The following is an 18,291-nucleotide window of genomic DNA, read 5'->3' on the forward strand; positions in this document are numbered from 1 at the left end:
CTTGTCCGGTGCGTTTTTTTGTTCTTTCTCTCTGGTTTGTCGTTGTGGCTTCAAAGTGCTGACTGTTGCGAGGCCGTCCGTGTAAGTCGGGTAGAGCAAGGTTTCGATAGTAGCTTTTGCGAGTACAGTAAGCTGATGGACAAGTTCAAGTTCCAAATCGTAATGCCACTGGCAAGATGCGATGAGATGCAATGCAATCCGGTAAACAAACTTCCCAAAAGAGGTAACCCGCCAGCATCGTCGAGGGCATCGTCAAGTTATATATGTCCGTCCCTTGTTCGGCATGCGGCGGTTTGGTCCAGAGCTATGTGTCATGGCCATGGCCGCAAGCAAAAAATCTTGCTGGACTTTTCCAGGCTCTCGGCCGCCAACCGATGGCCGATGGATCTCCGGTGGGGGCATGGCATCGAGAGAAACGCCTTTCGATTGATTCTGTGGGGCTCCTTGTTCTCCCAGTTTTTTTTTTTTCTTTCTCCTCCTCCTCGTCGTTTTCTTTTTGCCTGTCCGTCGACTTTCCTTTCTCTCCCCCTTTTCCCGATTAGGCACTTGGGTGGCAGCACGTGTGTACATGACTGGTACGCCCATTCCTTAGCCAAATTGGAAATTGGACGGCTTTACTGCCATCGGTTGGACGGAGAAGCACCTGCGCCGCACGTTGAAGAAGATCCATCAACAAGCCGTGCCAAGTACCGGCCAAGTATTCAGCTCCATCTTTGTTTGCCGCCCTCTCTCAGCTATTGTCTCGATGCGGTAGTACTTTGCCCTCGTAACTCGGGGCCACCTATTTTTTTTTTTTACTCTCTCTCTGTTGTGCCTGTACTCCGTACTGTAAATGCTCAACATCAGACAAAACAAAGCGTAGCATTAAACTGGATCCTCGTCGGCCTTGTCCGATGTCCTTTGAGTAGGTAGTATGAGTATGATGAGCCTGAGCATGAGCCCGAGCCTGAGCAGTCCACCGCGCTGCTACCCGTACCCATCAAGGTACAGACCGGCCATCACTTGCTTAGGTCCCCGGACGGGCATGTAAACTACCTCAATCACCAATTCATCACGCAAGTCAACTCATCGAATTGTCAATTGCTTTACTAAACACCAGCCATGACACCGCCGACACCGGCTCGTTGACACGTTCTTTGACAGGCGGAGGGCGCAACTGATGGCTGGCAATGACTGCCTCAAGCTGCTGCCAAACCAAATACGAACAAACGGCCAGCGTTCACACAAAGCCACAGCAGTCTGCTGACCAAAGGCGCACCGCAAAAGCACGCGAAGCGGGAGTCCGTCTCCGTGGCTCAACCGGCTAGCAATTCACACGGGATGACATGCAAACTCATTACGCTCAGGGCGTGCGTTGCTACCCGCAAGTCTCCACTCACAAAAGGGCCCCTCGACTCATTTAGCAGAGCAATCGAGTACAGGATACAAAGCCGGATGCAAAGAGCAAGTGTTCCAAAGGCAGCCCATCACACCAAGAGTACCTCTTCGGCTCCGCCCACAGGGCTCGACTCAAGTACACACTACCCCCCATCCACAGCTCCCCCTTTACATGGACGGCACCAGAAACAGTCAGCAAACTCGGTAGAAGGTGCTGGCAAGTACCAAACCCACGCCCTAAATGTCGTGTTGTCAGTGGAGGCTACAGTGGCGTGATGGCCTGTGACGTTACCCGAGCCCACGCCCTTGAGCCGCGACACAGCGCCCGCGCCCTACCGTACAGCGCAGAATGGAGATTCTCGCCAGCCGAAACGAAGCTCCAGCGCATCACGATGCCTCACTGCATGCTCCGTACGGAGCAGGTACTCATACTCGTATCGTATGTACGAGTATGTCCATTACCCATGTCCATGTCCACTGAGCCTCAGGAGTTGCCTGGCTGGCTTGCCGACGCTACCCCGAAGCAGGCCGCTGATGGTGATGCTCTCGCTGTGCAGGAGCAGCAGATTCAACAGAGAGGAGGCGTGACGCCTTGAAATATCCCAACATCACACAGGTCAGTCTCTTGACCTGGAGACAGAGGGCGTATCCCATGACGCATTCATCTCATGTTTGATTATAAAAAGAGAAACTGTGTTGGTAAGCCTCATAGAGTAACTTATATCGTGTCAACTATCCCCCGTCAAGCCGCACAGCACTCGTACACAGTTTCCCACTTCACCACCAAATATCAACACTACTTCACCTCATCTCATCTCAGATCAACTTGGACGCACGCCCGCCCATTCACAGACCTGCACGCCGGCACACGAAGCTCCAGCTGGCCTCGATTCGTGCAGGGCTCGCCACTGCTCTGCAACAGGTATAGTAACCAGGTCACCAGGCAAATGTGATTTTTTCTGTCTCCAGCAACTTGGTCTTCGTCGTCTCCACGGAGATGCTAAAAAAAAATTTTACGGGCAGGACAACCGCCTGCTACTCTGCACTACTCTGCAGAATACTACCTTGATGTAGACTAGGCGGGGCTGGTTCTTCGATGCATCGGCAGGCTACCGAATATTGCTGCTCCGTAGTGGATCGCGCAGTGACAATATTCAAGTTTTTTTTTCTTTTCTTTTTTTTCCTTCTGGATCCCCGTGGCCGTCTTGTTGTTCCTGATTCAATCTACTCTAAATTACTGCCGTTTACGGTCGTACAGTTGACATTTTGCTCGGTGTCATTACATAAATTCGTCTCCGTTTGACAGAATACGGAAGCAATCTGGAGGAAGATGGGGCCGTCTTTCATTTAAACAGCTGTTTTTGTGTTCCCATCCAGGTCCCGTCGTCCTGAGTTACCCAATGCGGCACCTAACAGGGGAAATGGGAATAAAGGGAAAAAAGAAAAAGAAAAAATTTTCCCTGCCCGTGCTCGATGTGGCTTGACGATCATGGCACAGCAAAACACGTGTGATTCTAACAAAGTGCCGGAAAGCCTCAGCCATCGGCACTAACACTGCTTTGGTCGCTCACAGCTTCAGGCACAACAGGGACCCCCTGTGAGCTATTACGTATCGATTATTGCTTGAGCACAGGCTGAAAAAGTCCTATGGCAGCTTCAAGCTGAACTACACGTACATGTGCGAGCACGAATCTGGTAGGAGGATGAGGACATTGCGGCCCGTGATCCCGCTCCCGTGGCTCTAGAAGGAAGCTCTTCACTCACTCACAGCCGGCAAAATTGCCCAGTGCCGCAAACGCAACATCTCGGCATTCATTTGAGATCTCAGAGCGGCTGCTGCAAATACGTGTAAAAGGTAGGTAGCATGTTGATCACTTGCCAAGAGGCTCACCAGCCGATTTCCACCTCTCACTTATACAAATACTACATATACTGCATCAAAGTTTGCATATGGAGTGCATGTAGTAAAACAGGCAGCCGTGGTGATGGCCCTCAGAAATTTCCGCAGCGTCCACCGTTCATTTGAACCGTCGAGTCATTCTCATTTGCTATTGTCACGAGGTCTCGTCTCAGCGCAAGACTGGCCATCCTCCGTCGCTCGCATATCCGATTGGCCATCACCCCTTTACGACGCAGAGTCCTGGAGAGTCTCAGAGCACGAATGACACAAGGCTTGCTCCCCTCGTGGTGATCCATACAAAAATGCTGTGCCAACAGGGAGCATGAAGTCTCCTACATCCGGTAACCGCCGGCTAGACGGATGCCAGCTAATACATCCAATGTTCTCAGCACTTGGAATCGTACGGCCGAACGAGCGTAATACTCGTACGGAGTAAGTACGGAGTGATCTGGAGAGTGCAATTATTACTTCTCGTCTCACCCGCAAAAATTCCTCTATACGGCGTACAGGGGCGCCCGCCAATGCCGCGGCCGTATGGAGCGCATGTACGGAGGAGCTATTGCCGTCTCTCTTTCTTAAGCCGAAATGGGGCTCCATTTTGAGCCGAAATATCACCAGAAAACAGAAAGGGGTATCACGTCAGAAGGCGTCAATTGTGCGATTCTGACGATGGCCGCTCTCTGTGGAGTAAAAAAAAAAAAAGACGGCCGAGAACTTGTCATAACGAAGTTTGGGGACATCTTTTGTTCTGCTTTGCAGATGTGCGCATCGATGGTGCGATTTTGTGTCAACGTTTCCACTTGTATCAGGCGACGCACCGCTGCTTACACGGCATCAGTCATGGGCCAATTGCACCGGCAATGGACTCCGGTCATCTCGCAACAGCCGGCTATTCATTGCTAGTAAAAGAGATTAATGAACAGTTCATGCCGCCCGTCATGCTTCAGCTCAGTCGTCAGGCACATGTTCCAGAAGCTGTTTCGCAATAGGCTCGTCCGGACCGACTTGCGTTGAGGCGCAGGTTTCATACGCTGCAAAATGACATCAACCTTGTCTGGAAGCAGGTACATGACAAAGTCCTCCGTATAAGCTACTGCTATTTTGACCGTAGAAGCCGCAGCGAGACTCGCGGGACCCCCGACCCCCGCAACCCCGGGGCGGAACGGGTGGATGTCAGGATCGGGAGTGGGCGGATTCAAAGGGGGATTCCGGCACACCCGGCTACCGAAGTCTAGGAGGATTCCGTGTTGCCGAGAGTATTTCCACTCAACTATTGTTGCTCCTTCATGTAATTGTGCCTGGAAATGGTGAGTTTCATCATTTCGAGTGAATGAGGAAAGATGAGATCAACTGGGCGTGTATTTCCGCCTAGGCATTCTGGATGGATACTGCGGTATTTTAAGGTCCCCCGTAGCTATTAATAACTCAGGAGTATTTCCTAGATTTCGTGTCTCCTATGGAAGCAGATCCACCGCAGCTCTGCGCTCTCAAGGAGAGGTATTTCCATATCCGTATTGCCACCCATGACATTCGAAGTTCACCAACGGATTCTCTCACATCACATGATAACAAACAAATGCGCGCAAGTTCGGTCACCTAAGCTGAAGACATGTAGGTAGCCTTATTACCGTAATAATAGCGATTACCTTCTTTCAGTAAATACGAAATAGACGACGAGGCCTATGCTTTCCGGCTGATACTAAGGCCCAAAGACATATATGTATTCAATCTCCCGATTAGTAACGGTAAGTAAGGAATAGGCGATCAAAAGAACGTTTCCGAGTATACCTATACGAAGCTGTGTTGGTAAGATCACGAATTTCGGACACGGCTATCCCATTTCCAAAGACAGCTGCGATTCTAGCTTCACATATATGTTAGGGCCTCTTGGGGGGTGTCACATGCTCTCCACTTACTTTTATTATTTGTATGTATCCTCAATAACTTAAAGCATATCGTATCAATACGAAGAAGCATATTAGTAAACTGGGTTCCTAATCAGAATGGTAAAGAGCATTACCAAGTTCAGAAATGAGAATTGACAGATTGATAGCTTTTCCTTGATGTTATGATTGGTGATACGTAGCCATTCTTAATGAGCCAGCTATATTTGACTGCGTATTGTGATACTGGAACTGGACAAGGCTTTAATCTGCCACATAGTCAGTATTGTTCAAGTGGTGCACAGGCTTCGTAATGTAACGGACTATCGGCAAACTTCATCAATTCGATAGATAGGTAACATGCAATCAAGCGCCTACAATATATATACATTTCAAACACTTTCATGGTTCATGCCAATTTGCTTACTGCTTAAATGGCCAACCACCAAGACCAACAGTTAGCAGGTCATTGTTAATAATCTCATCTTTTTTCGCTTTGAGTTCATCTACATCCCAATTTACCCACACCATTCTTCCTTTGAGAAATTCGGCCTCGTCACTAACAGCCCAGGCACCAAAATCTCCCGAAAGTTCAACTAAGGCGTTCAGTTAGCCGCTTCTGGAGTGTACTCTTTTGACCATGTTACTCGCAAGAGAAATGATATCGTAGTTCCCTTACGTGTATCTATGCCCTTTTCCCTACCAATCTTTGCCGACATTTCACTCATCACGCGCCCCGGATGGCAGTTTATTATAAACACATCAGGTCGCTCCGCTTGAATGGCATCGAACATACGCAGCTGTGCCATTTTCGAAGATAGATATGCCGACATGCCGGGGAAAAACTTTGCATCCAGGTGAGCTTGCCCACTTGACACGTTCAAGATTCTCGGTGATGCAGCTGCAACAGATAGATAGGACCTGATTACATGAAGACTACCCTTGACATTGATCTCAAACGCCCGGTACCATGTGTCAACATCGTCCTTCAACGCTGAGACTGGCCCATCGAAATAGGCAGCGTTATTGACGAGGATATGCGGCTCCCCGAAAGTGGACTTGACAGTCTCAAACGCTTTCTGGACTTGGTCTCCATTGACGATGTCTCCCTGAATCAGTAAAACCTCGGTTTGTGGGTTGATGGCGGCAATCCGAGATTTGTTATCTTGCAAAACTTGCAGTCGCCGCCCGATTAGTGCGAGACGAGATATACCGGCTTTGGCGAATGACTGAGCGATGGCTCCCCCAATGCCACTACCACCACCTGTAATAACTGCTGTTTTGCCAGCCAATGTGAGTTCTGGACGGGTTGGGTCAATTGCTGGGTATGTGTCGTCGTGCCATGTCTTTGTCGGTGAGGGCCAAGGTGCAGCCATGATGATATTATAAGTTCTTTTAAAAAAGATGATGAAAGAAAACATCAAGGACTTCTGAACATATTTGATATGAGGTGGAGAGTCTCGTTGTACGTCTCTTATATACAGTCTCTGACCAGTGTTTAGTCAACAGATACATAATCTGGTGCAAAAGAGCGTCTGGAACTTCGGCACGTTGCCAATTTGTGTCTCAAGTGGTATTTTACATTAGGAGATAGATTGCATCATATAAGATCTCTGTCTCCACCATGATTAGTCTCGGAACAATCGCCAACAATAAGTGATACTATTAGAGCCATGCTAACTATAGAATACTGTGAAGCACCCTTACTCTAGGGACAAAGAATGGATATCTTCTGAAATAGAAAGTAAGAGACATACCCCTTTGAAGTAACGTATGAGTAAATATAATAGCGAGAAGTGGAATACATGAAATACTTCAGGCACCCAAGATTGTCTGACTTATACTTTTCTGACCAGAAAATTATATCGTGGGCTACGATCCTTATAAATCACGGATTAATAAGACTGATTACTCAACCGTAGTACTACATCCAAAGCATGCCAAGGTAAGGGTGTACAGTACGAATTTGACGTTATGCCAGACATTTTACTGCTTGTAATTATGAGGAACATCACAGGTTCCTAGTATCCCTTCTTCTATGTGAAACCTAGCTAATATTTCAGGTTTGCACTACGGCTGCACTTGCTCCCTTATTTATCATCAGCATTGCCTCTTTGGGGTAGAGATCTTAGATGAGAAAAACTTCAAGATGAGGGGGCGGATGAGTAGCTATAAAAATCTTCCAAAGAAGAACACTGCAGCTTAGTAGTATCTCCATGTTTCCTGTCTCTATTGGTCTTGCTATTGGTGGTTTGTGTATTTTCCAAATGGGCCCCAATCGTTTTATCATTGTGTTAGTGCCGACAAGGTGGACCATGCAGTTTGACCACCGTGTAGATTGGGTTAGTCAACCAAGTAGCCCGTATAGAGAAGTCTTTTTGAGAGAATAGACAATCCGCGGACATTTCCCTCCATGAATGAGAGAAAATTGGCTTACATGTTTTCTTCGATCCATATGATGCTTGTCGTTCAGCTTTACAGAAGAGATTGATGACAAGTAAGATACAACCACCACCACCATATATCTGCCCCGAAGGCTTATCGCAGTCAACACGACGATAATTTACAAGCAAAAAGAAGAACACAGAAAGATAATGGTTTTTAATGAGCAGTACATGTGCGTATTCAACAGAAACCTTGGGAAGTGTAGGGTGGGCTGGGCATGTGCCGTGCGCACGTATGTACCTTTGTACCTTATCCGATAAGATAGCCTTATCGCGGCAAAGCATATCTCCGATCCGACGAGTTTTCCCAGGCACCGCCCTCAACACCATCATACCGAGCTACCAACCTCTAGTAGGCAAGCTCCTCACTGCTGCACCGCGATAGCATTGCACGGCCGGTCTATTGCCGCTTCTTTAACTACCCACTGCCGATAAACAACTCCTCGTCAAACATCCCACGTCATGACTGGTCGCGGTGGAGGCGGCGGTCGCCGCGTCTTGCTCCCGCCTATGTGAGCTTCTTCCAATTGACGATTGCCGCGGAACTACCAAAGCTAACTCTACGTAGCAACATGATTTTTAAGCTCCTACAGAACGTGAGTACATGATCCAATCGACTCCCTCGTCCATCCCATACGACACTCGCACGATATTGGTGGCCGCGGACCTGCGTGACGGAACTGCTGCGTGACTCGACTGCGCACGCGATCCGAATGTCTGTCTCCAAGCAAGTCATTGGCAAAGCGCCAAGTCACCTGAGAGAAACCCGACCAAACTATCAGTCAAGGCATCAATTGCCAGGCGAATATTTGATAACACGACCCGTGACCCTCAATATCACATCCGCGATGCCACATCGAACCAATCATCTCTCGACGACCAAGAGCTGTTGCGCACTTTTGATGGATTATGTTCTGACTTTGTTTCATTAGAATGCCACAGTCAGTGTCTGGCTATACGAGCAGCTGTCCATCCGTATCGAGGGCAAGATTCGGGTCAGTAATGTCCATACTAAATGTTATTTTGAGTTTCCCGGCTAATGCTATGTGTAGGGGTTCGACGAGTTTATGAACTTGGTCATTGATGATGCTGTGGAAGTCAAGCAAGTCACAAAAACGAACGAAAAAGAGACAAGGAAACCGCTGGGTAAGATGACTGAAGCATTCGTCCTCTTGCACTCTACAAGTTCCAAACCAGCTAACCCAGCCACAGGCCAAATCCTGCTGAAAGGCGACAACGTCTCGTTAATCCAGAACCTGTCCAACTAAAGTGCTTTTTTTAACATTAATTCTGATACTTTGTAACTATGGAGTTGCGTTACTTTGCAAAGGGATACTCTTCTTATGAATCATGCATCAAATCTGGGTAGCAAATACACAATGGGCTCGGCATAATGAAAATTGATTCGGTCAAGTAGAAGCCACCGGTCTGTGTCCGATGAAGACGAATAAATGCGGTGGCACGTACCTTGCATATATCAAGCTGCAATCTATTTGCGCTGCGCTGGCTGTAGATTTCAACATGGAGATATTGCCGATGTTGTGCCGGCCGCCACCATATAACTTTCCCAGCTTTGCTAGATGAGGTGACGATTCTTCACATTCGCACTCTCGCAGAGACCCAAGTCTAGCCTTTCAGACAGGCATGTGCAACGCGCGCTGAAATGCGCGAGTTTATGGACTATGTCCACAGTGCTTTCTACGAGGCTACCGGGTGGAGGCGTGACAATTCGTATGCCGCGCTGAATGCGACGACGGACGGTGATTTCCCCTCCATGGATGGCTATTCAATGAGCTCTCAACTAATGCTACAGCCAAGCTCTGCTGAATTTCAGCACTCCTCGAGGTCTTCGCCTGACTCTCTCGGCCCTCGCAAGCCCCAATTTCGCCACCTCTTACCAGCTGGGCTCGGTTGGCGTGGTTGATGGCTCCATCTCCTACCTATTCTCCTCCGTTCCTCTTCGAGTCCTCCTAACTCCCCAGTCCGAAAGCGTTCCGCTCCCTGATCTTCTTCGATCCTATCGCCCATTGACGCCGGTTGCTCGACGAGATGACCCCTCCCTAAGACCTCCGGACGATACGGACAAGACGAATGAGTCGCTTCTCTACGGCAGACTATATCTACCACGGTCACAGTTAGAGGCGCTCCTGGTGAGGCGAATATCACCTGCTTTTCAGGCACAATTCAGCGCCGTATCGGGACAGCACCTCAGAAATGGGGGCACTGCATTGGGATTGCTGCAGTACGATGTCGGAAGTTATGCGCTTGAAGGACTCGCTTCCACGGATGGCGGACTACTGGGGTTCAGAGGAGTTTATAATTTTGGAGGCGACTTGAGTAGTAAAAAACACGCCCAGCAGTCTGCCACCTCCAATACAGACAATGGGAACGGACATGGCAGTGGCAATGGAGACAAGGAGAGGATATATGGGCGATTCAGTACCGGCGGAGAGATCTACTACGGCACTCTCAACAAATCTGGAGGCATAAGCATAGGCGCGAGATTTGCTACGTTGCCGGATCACAAGGGAACGCCGCTTTCTGCGACTCTTACGCTGAATCCCCTGATGGGGAATATTGCAGCCAGCTATGCCGTCATGGCTGGGAAAGACTGCAGTCTCGCGACTCGCATGGAATTCAACATCTTCAGCTACGAAAGCTCTTGGGCCGTCGGCATGGAGCTGTGGAGGAGGCCGTTTGCTCGATCTGTGGCAGAAGCAGACCCTTCCTCTGAGGGTGTCTCCGCAGTGAAGACACCAATTTCGAAGCCATTTCCCACCTCGAAAGTGGCCACCAACATTGTAGATGGAAAAGAACCTTCACCGACGACCACACCGGCCACACCGGAGTCGGCTTCAACGTCGACGCCGGTTGAACGGAGTTTTAACGCGAAACTGGAGTGGAGGCTCGACGAGCCGGTAAAGCCGACAGAAAAGAAGATTGGACGCAAAGCAAATGGGGGTAATACTGGTTCCAAGTCCAAAGGTGTTAAGAAGAATCTCCCCAAGACTGGGCAACCTGCTGAGAAAGTAGATAAAGAAGAGGTTGAGAGTGAGGAGAATGAATATGCTGGGGTCGTGAAAGCGAGGCTGGACCAAAATCTTCGGCTTGGGGTGCTGTGGGAAGGACGAGTAAAGTCATTATTGTTCAGTCTCGGCAGCGGGATCGATCTGAAGATGATGAACAAGCCGTTTCGAACTTTAGGTCTCGAGGTCCAGTTCTCATCCTGATGCGCACCATCACCACGGCCGCAATCGATTAACAGGGCTCTGCTCTGTGAGACTCAATCGAAACATCCATGATATCCATGTCTATCTTACTCAAAGTGAAGGAAATACCGTGCGGATTGATGAAATCCGACTATTTTCTCAGCAACCGAGGTTCTAATTGCTTCCCTTTATTGAAATCCGCGGCTGAAGATGATGGTCTGATCGACGTTTTTCTTGGCGGACATGAGGGGGCTTAACTCCGAAGTCCCCGCGGATTCTGATACTTCGGGTTAGTATTTCCCATCATTCTCCCGCCTTTCTCCGTCTAATGCTGTCAAAGTAGAATCGCCGGTGTCTATGACCGACCACAGAGGAAAAGCAGAATTCACAACGCACAGCAGACAGTTCCCATAGGCTGCATGGGTCGTCAGTCGCGGAGGCGGCCACCGGCATGCTCGCTTTGCCGGATCCGAAAGCTGCGCTGTAACCGCGGATCTCCCTGCTCCAACTGCTCGATCCGTGGAATCCCTTGCAACGTCGATGGAGCAGCTTCCGTCCAAGGCATTGGGATCCAGGGCGCCAGTGAGGCCGTTGTGACTGGTGGGTCTCAGGAGGCTCTTAATCGGAACCACTTGGCTCCCTCGTTGCTGCTGTCTTCTCAGCTGCAGCTTGTCACAGCAGACGTGCTCGGCATTGAGAATAGCTGCTCGAGCCAGAAAGTATTAGTGAGTTCTTCACAATGTTGATGCCTTGATGAGAGCGCGGTTCTTGTTTCGACAATGGCAATGAAGTTCTCTTCACAGACGCGGGATATTAATCGTCACCCACTGCTTGTAGGATTCATTAGCCCCGCCTGCCATCACTTTTCGTACTCGCTCTATCCGTTCTATTTCTAGTCCTTCTTTCTTTGTTCTGGATCCTGCAAGCTCTCCTCCATTGGCTGAAGAGGTCAAGGTCGTCAAGTGCATATGCCTGCCTTTGAGAGGAGACGCTCATGTCCTTTTGGACAAGTTTATCAAAGATGTCCTTCATTTTCATTACATATTCCATAAACCTTCCCTGCCCTCTGCGGTGGATCGATTCTATGACGCCGTGGAGCATGGCCGAGCTGTCGATATTGGTCAATTGATGATCATGCTGGCGATTTGCTGCAGCAGCACACACACGTGGACTCGATTTGATGATAACAAGGGCCTTTTCAACCGCCCAGAAGACGCCAACTCACAGACTGCAGGGTGGCTTACGACGGCCCTCGACGTCATTCATCATGCCCATCTAGCAGCACATGCGTCCATGGCGTGTGTACAAGGCATTATTGTGGTGTTCTTCATGATATGCAGTTTGGAGGGCATCTCAGCTCGTGCCCGACTGCTCCACGCTCAGGCAGTCGCAATGGCCCAGGAGATTGGACTGCATTTCATCGACTCTCCAAATAACAACAGTCATTCAGTTAAAATAAAAATGTCCACCGTTCAAGCTGAAATCGGCCGTAGGACATGGTGGTATCTTACAGATACCGACTGGTGAGCCCTCTTTTATCTGTCGTTTTGGATGGTACTTACAGTATCGCGCGGTAGGATGCTTTCCAGGTTGTCAGTTCCTCAGCAAGGGGCATATACAATATTACCCAGTCAGATGGCAGTACGAAAGCCTTGCAATGCAAATGACGAAGACATTATCGAGGGTCAAGATATTATAGACCGTCCGCCAGAAGAAGCCACGTCTGTGTCGTATCTTCTTCAACGTACCCGCCTTGCCGAACTCTTTTATAGCCTCGGTGGCCACGATAAGCCCATCAATTGGAATCCGGAAGAGGCAGACTACGGGAAAATCATGGAGGCAGATATGAAACTGCGACAGTTTATGCGAGAATTACCGTCATTCTTCCGCCTTGAAAAAAGCGGGAGCCTTTCCAAACTGCCACCCTCGGATATCCGGCGTTCATCTGATATAACGATCCAGCGATATATGCTCAACATGATATTTTACGGTCAAATCTGCAAACTGCACTTGCCATATCTTGCCCGAGGAACAATAAATCCCGGCTTTGCGTATTCCCACGATTCCTGCTTGAAAGCGGCGCAGCGCATCATCTACATCGAGCACCGAATGAGAGCCGAAAACTCAACGTTCGTCCTATTTCGCCAGCGTATGAACGTAAAGTTCCGGAGCATCTTCATTGCTTGCGTTGTGTTTGTGCTGGATGGGTGCTTAGCCAACAACCCGGAAGGTAGCACAACAGGAGGAGACGCAACAATGACTGACGCATGGAGAATTTTATACGAAGCAAAAGGACAGTCGCCGTTGGCATCTGAGTTGTTGCATCTCTCGGTTCAGATACTGCGAAAGTACAGAGCTTCACATCCGGCACTGGAAGCTTTGAAAAGAGAGAACTGCAGAAGAGACCCCACGATTTTAAACCAAATGGGCCCCGTGGATATAGCAACAACGGACAGCAGCAACATGGTGGTTGATCGGGAGCCTAGGAGAGTAGATATTGACCCAGACACCATTGACCTAGATAAATTGTGGGAGACACTCCAAGGTCGTGGAAGGGATTGGAATAATCTCTTTTGGAGTCTAGGCCCTCCTCTGATATAGCTGACAGCTGGAACGGCCTCGCTGAGAGAAACTTGCCACTTTGGTTGACCAGTCTCTCTGATGAAGTGTGTTGAAGATGTTGATGGTTGTATTACAGCAAATGAACAATGAACAAACAAACCACTGGGAAGCAAAGGGAGGAATGTATTGTCAGTAATTAGCCATTTTTTCTTTCTCTAGAATTCGATTCCAATCGACGAGTGAGCTCTTGCCCATTACAGCTCAGACAGCAATGCTCCAATAAAGCAGATCCAAGCCGGCACATCAGTCGTCAGCGTTCTCACTGTATGCAATTTGATCCAGCCAGCCATTTCGCCTTGTGCCAATTCTGGGTTGGAAAGAATCCGGTCCATAATCGCGAGCACCTGCTTACTATGAGCTACTCTTACCGAAGAACATGTTGCCAAAAATACCGTGACTTACAGAGTTTCCAAAACCGAAATGAATGAGCGTGAACACAAGACCAGCAATCGCCCATCGCGAGGCTGCCTTTGCTTTAGCCTGACCCTCTGCTGACCCAGACGTATCCCGAACAAGGGCCGATCGGATTCCTGAAGCAATCGTCACTGCACTGAGAGAAGTGATTCCGATGAAACCGGGCTTGAAAAAGTCCTTGAACCATACTGCCACCGCGGGCCCTGGGTATGCCACGTTCGCAAACGGGATCACTGTGATCCAAGCACCAAGCGCCATGCCGACATTGAGAGAAGTCGATAAAACCGGGATCAGGGACCTCGGGGTCGTACGAGCCGTCGATGGTGTCTTTGCCGTGCTGGATGCCATTTTGCAAGGAAGAAGAGAGTTGTCTGGTGGTGTTATTGTTAGTGCTGATTTGTACGTAAGGCGAGTTGGAGAGCTGAGGGAGTAGCTTATATATAGTCTTGAAGAAGTGGGAACGGCGTATACGTTTTAGTGAGGTGCATTGATGAACTACCAGGCGACCAATGGTTGGCTTTGTTTATATCTCACATATGCGCAAGTACGGAGCTATTGAGGCTGACAGATGATTGCCGCAAAAAGATGTAATTCTCGACTGCGACATGTGTACAGAACGTAATCTGTACTTGAGCCGCTTCCTCCGCACTCATGCAGTTTAATGGAGGGGGGGGCGTTATATTATCCAACAAACTGTTCTGCGAATGATGCTCACACTCTTTTACAAGGCTATTCCCGCCTTAAAAAAAATTCAAGACGGCAATTGATTCACTTGTTCAACATAGACATTGTTTTCTCATATACGGGCGGAATATTGACTTCTAGAACTTGTTCATTCTCGGTGAGTTGGAGGAGACAAAGATTTATTGTAGTGGCCATATTGAAGAATCAGTAGAAGAGGCAATGATCCAAGTGGTCTTCTCGTTGGGCCACTGTTGAAGAGGCAACCAAGAGCGGCACTCAAGCAACACTCCCAGAAGCAATTGAAGCAACTATATCAAGAGTAATGTCGCCATCTTTAAAGTTACTCAATCTCAGTCACACCGCATTTATGCTAGATTTTGACACTTGCACAATAACACTGCTCTGCGTTGGGATCCAGAAGGAGATGGTATATTTGAGTGAACCTGGGAACTAATTCCGGAGCCAAAGAGGTATTATGGTATGGTGTAGTGTTTAAATGAACGTAAACAAATCATCAATTAGTTTCGCAAACAGTTGGTGCGTAATAGTTGTAATCGGTGGCAATGGATAATGGCTGTTGGGCAGCATGTGTTTCACGGATATTGAATTATTAGATTTGCCGCATAGCCTACTTAGATGGACAATACACCCTACATAAACGTTTCCATACCTAAACCGCCGTACTCGTATCATTAGGCAGAAGCGTGCCACTGCATCTTGGCTTGGTGGAGAAGATGCCGTTGCAACACAAACCCATGATGAGCGTAATTGTGCCAAGTGCTTACGAATAGCCTACACCAATTTCCCCGCTCCTGGTAGCCAATTCAGCAACATGTTGAGGCTAGTCTACATATGTATATAATAGAATGAGACTGCATGTTGTATAAATACAGCAATGTGCCCTCTGAACAAACCATTACAGGTGTAATATCAAGATATAAACATCGCAGGATTCAGCCGCTTGTCTTGAACAATGACTAGTCAAGACACATCTCGGCAGCCCCTCACCCTTACGGATGAAGATCTCAATCTTACATTCAATGCGACGTACACTGATACCGTCAATCCATTCAAAGTTTCCGTAAAGCAGGCCTTCGTGGAGCAAACTAGACTCAAGGCCTCATTGACTCGCTTCGTCGACACCGAGTTTCAGCCCAACGACCAACCCGAGTTTACTGATGGTCCTCCCGCTCATTCTGCTAAAACAATTGCTTCTCACTGGGCAAATGTGTTTGATTGGCGAGCCGTCGAGGATGATATCAACACTCGACTGACCCAGTTCACGACAATTGTGCACACACCACATACGGCATACAAAGAGCCCATACCACTTCACTTCGTGCATCATCGTTCCCCTCGCCCCGATGCTATACCACTTCTCTTTGTCCATGGCTGGCCCGGCTCATTTCTCGAAGTCGCCGAAATAGTTCATTTACTCACACATCCAACTGATGACTCTGCTCCAGCTTTCCATGTAGTGGCGCCGTCTATTCCCGGCTATGGCTTCTCACCATCTCCGCGCGCACCCGGATTCGGATATCGCCAAGCCGCCGCTGCCTTCAATACTCTAATGCAACAGCATCTCGGATACACACGTTATGTGGCACAAGCCGGAGATGCTGGAGATTTCATAATCAGATATGCGGCATTGGAATTCCCTGACGCTGTTGTGTCCTTGCATTCCAACTTCTGGGTTGTTCCACCAACCGACGAGGATCTCAAGAAGTTGAAGGAAGGAAATTCCACATCCGAAGAGGTTGAAATCATTGGACGACTGAGTGGCTTCTCTGGTGAACTTTGGGCGTATGGACAAGTTCATCAAACGCGTCCCTTGAAACTGGCCCATGCAATGACCGACTCACCGGTGGGATTGGCCATGTGGATATACGATGCTTTAGTTAAATGTGTCGAAGAGGAAAACATCGCCAAGATTTGGACGCCAGATCGAGTCATCACATGGACCATGATGCACTGGATTCCCGGTCCTTATGCTACGTTTTCACTTTACAAGCACGGCGCAGCCGATGGGGCCATATCCATGTCTGGAATTGAAAACCTCCCGTACGTAAATCAGCCTGTGGCTATCAGCCAGTTTCCGCACGATATCTGGTATCATACTCCGTTGGAGTGGGCAAAGAGGAATGGTAACGTAAAGTGGAGTGCCGTACACGAAAAAGGAGGGCACTTTCCTGCATTGGAGACACCCGAGGTCCTAGCCAGAGATGTACGGCGATTCTTTGGTGATGCAGAAGAGAGTGGAACGAAAGTATTTAGGCAAAAGGATACGTCGGAATAAGTGAATACTGGACATGATAGAGAGGAAAATAGGCCAGTGATAAGACCAGCAACGTGTACCATACATTTCCAAAGTTTTATATGGGTAAACAAGAGCCAAGAAGGCTGCTGAAAGAGATCTAGAGAGATACTATGGTGTTGGACTTTACCTGTGGTGTCGTCCGGGGCATGGGTGGCCCCGTGGTATGATCCCAATGCAACGAGTTTCACATCGGGAGAGAAGGTGAATGAGATTGTTTGGGTAAACATTTTGTGTTTGGTAGACATTTACTGCACATCGCCTGCGGTAGTGTCCCAGATCAGAATTGTCTCATTATCTAATCTAAATACCTAGGTACGATAAGTTTCCCATCAGGAGAGAAGGCAATTCATATAGTTTATTCAACTTCACGATGGTTGAACGGTGTCTGTTGAGCTCTGGCCCAGGCGGTGTCCCATATCCTAATGGTCTTATTCAACGATCCCGATACGGTGTCCTTGTCGTTTTGCTCTAGTGTTCGAAGAAGCGGCGCAGTCTTGATTCCGAGCCCGTTGTAGAGAAGAAACTGATGCGCACCAGCGCTAAGGGCAACAGCCTGGACTCGTGGGAAACCGTCTGTCGTATGTTTGGGGATACGTGATTCAGTTGCGGAGGTATAAAATTCACCATCAGGAGCTTTTGGGGCTTTGGGATCACGAATATTGCATCAATTGTGGCTCCAGACCAACTTGAAGCCTCAATCCAGTAGAGGAGATGACCTTTCAGGAATTCATGAACTCGGCTGTCTTCAAAGATATCATCTTGACGCATTGCATCCCAAAGATGTTCAACCCAGTGGATACAAGGGAATCGCATGGTCGGCAACGGATCTGGTACAGGTTTCTTGAGATTGGCGATCAAGAATCCGGGATGGGGCAGGCAACAAATGTTACGCTGAAGCTTCCGCAATGCGACTAGAGACTGCAAGAACATATACCAATGTATTGAGGCTATTGGAGTCATTTCTACTGGAGCTCGATTCATTTTATCAGCACATGATGGAGCAAATCGACTGTTCCAAAAGTGCAGACATCTGTAAACGCATCCTTGCCAATGTGTCGGTCCTGTATCGGCCGTTTAATGGAGTAATTACTCCGTACTGTCCCTTGGGAAAGCATTGGAGGATTTCAAACCGCTTGATCTTTGAGATGTTGTCGAATCATGTGGCTCTCTATTGAGTATTCGAGTTGGGGTCATTTACTTTGTGCATCAGTCTGTCACGGATTACTTGCGCAAAATGGAGACCACGACAATCTTTTCCCTCGGTAACCAGGAGCCCCACCACGAGATATCAACAGATCAACGCATATCAGGACCTATTAACATGAGCTTTAAAAAAAAAAGAGAAAAAAACATACAACAGCCGGTGTTCGCTGATGGTCACCCACTCAACTACTAATCTGCCGGTTAGTGGCTTATCTATGGGGGAGCAGACGGGACCCCG

The 18,291-nt window shown here is 48.5% G+C and overlaps 6 protein-coding genes across 6 annotated transcripts; 4 read left to right on the forward strand and 2 right to left on the reverse strand.

Moving 5' to 3' along the window:
* Window positions 1-5,583: 5,583 nt before the first annotated feature.
* Window positions 5,584-6,536, reverse strand: Triagg1_1573 (uncharacterized protein; the record flags this gene model as incomplete). Its single annotated transcript, XM_062895658.1, has 2 exons — window positions 5,584-5,756; window positions 5,840-6,536. The coding sequence occupies 2 exons, from the start codon at window positions 6,534-6,536 to the stop codon at window positions 5,584-5,586; spliced, it is 870 nt and encodes a 289-aa protein (XP_062759912.1).
* A 1,530-nt stretch (window positions 6,537-8,066) lies between these two features.
* Window positions 8,067-8,872, forward strand: Triagg1_1574 (uncharacterized protein; the record flags this gene model as incomplete). Its single annotated transcript, XM_062895659.1, has 5 exons — window positions 8,067-8,116; window positions 8,173-8,200; window positions 8,537-8,599; window positions 8,657-8,750; window positions 8,817-8,872. 5 exons carry the CDS (start codon window positions 8,067-8,069, stop codon window positions 8,870-8,872), a joined length of 291 nt encoding a protein of 96 aa, XP_062759913.1.
* Window positions 8,873-9,267: 395 nt separating this feature from the next.
* Triagg1_1575 (uncharacterized protein) lies at window positions 9,268-10,834 on the forward strand (the record flags this gene model as incomplete). The annotated part of the gene is made up of 2 exons (XM_062895660.1): window positions 9,268-9,335; window positions 9,418-10,834. The coding sequence occupies 2 exons, from the start codon at window positions 9,268-9,270 to the stop codon at window positions 10,832-10,834; spliced, it is 1,485 nt and encodes a 494-aa protein (XP_062759914.1).
* A 398-nt stretch (window positions 10,835-11,232) lies between these two features.
* Triagg1_1576 (transcriptional regulator family: Fungal Specific TF) lies at window positions 11,233-13,414 on the forward strand (the record flags this gene model as incomplete). Its single annotated transcript, XM_062895661.1, has 3 exons — window positions 11,233-11,538; window positions 11,651-12,336; window positions 12,445-13,414. The coding sequence occupies 3 exons, from the start codon at window positions 11,233-11,235 to the stop codon at window positions 13,412-13,414; spliced, it is 1,962 nt and encodes a 653-aa protein (XP_062759915.1).
* A 215-nt stretch (window positions 13,415-13,629) lies between these two features.
* Window positions 13,630-14,197, reverse strand: Triagg1_1577 (uncharacterized protein; the record flags this gene model as incomplete). The annotated part of the gene is made up of 2 exons (XM_062895662.1): window positions 13,630-13,779; window positions 13,838-14,197. The coding sequence occupies 2 exons, from the start codon at window positions 14,195-14,197 to the stop codon at window positions 13,630-13,632; spliced, it is 510 nt and encodes a 169-aa protein (XP_062759916.1).
* Window positions 14,198-15,506: 1,309 nt separating this feature from the next.
* Triagg1_1578 (uncharacterized protein) lies at window positions 15,507-16,829 on the forward strand (the record flags this gene model as incomplete). Its single annotated transcript, XM_062895663.1, has 1 exon — window positions 15,507-16,829. The coding sequence occupies one exon, from the start codon at window positions 15,507-15,509 to the stop codon at window positions 16,827-16,829; it is 1,323 nt and encodes a 440-aa protein (XP_062759917.1).
* Window positions 16,830-18,291: the final 1,462 nt, after the last annotated feature.

Source organism: Trichoderma aggressivum (genome assembly GCF_033847375.1).
Source record: "Trichoderma aggressivum f. europaeum strain CBS 100526 chromosome Unknown scaffold_003, whole genome shotgun sequence".
Lineage (NCBI taxonomy): Eukaryota > Fungi > Ascomycota > Sordariomycetes > Hypocreales > Hypocreaceae > Trichoderma > Trichoderma aggressivum.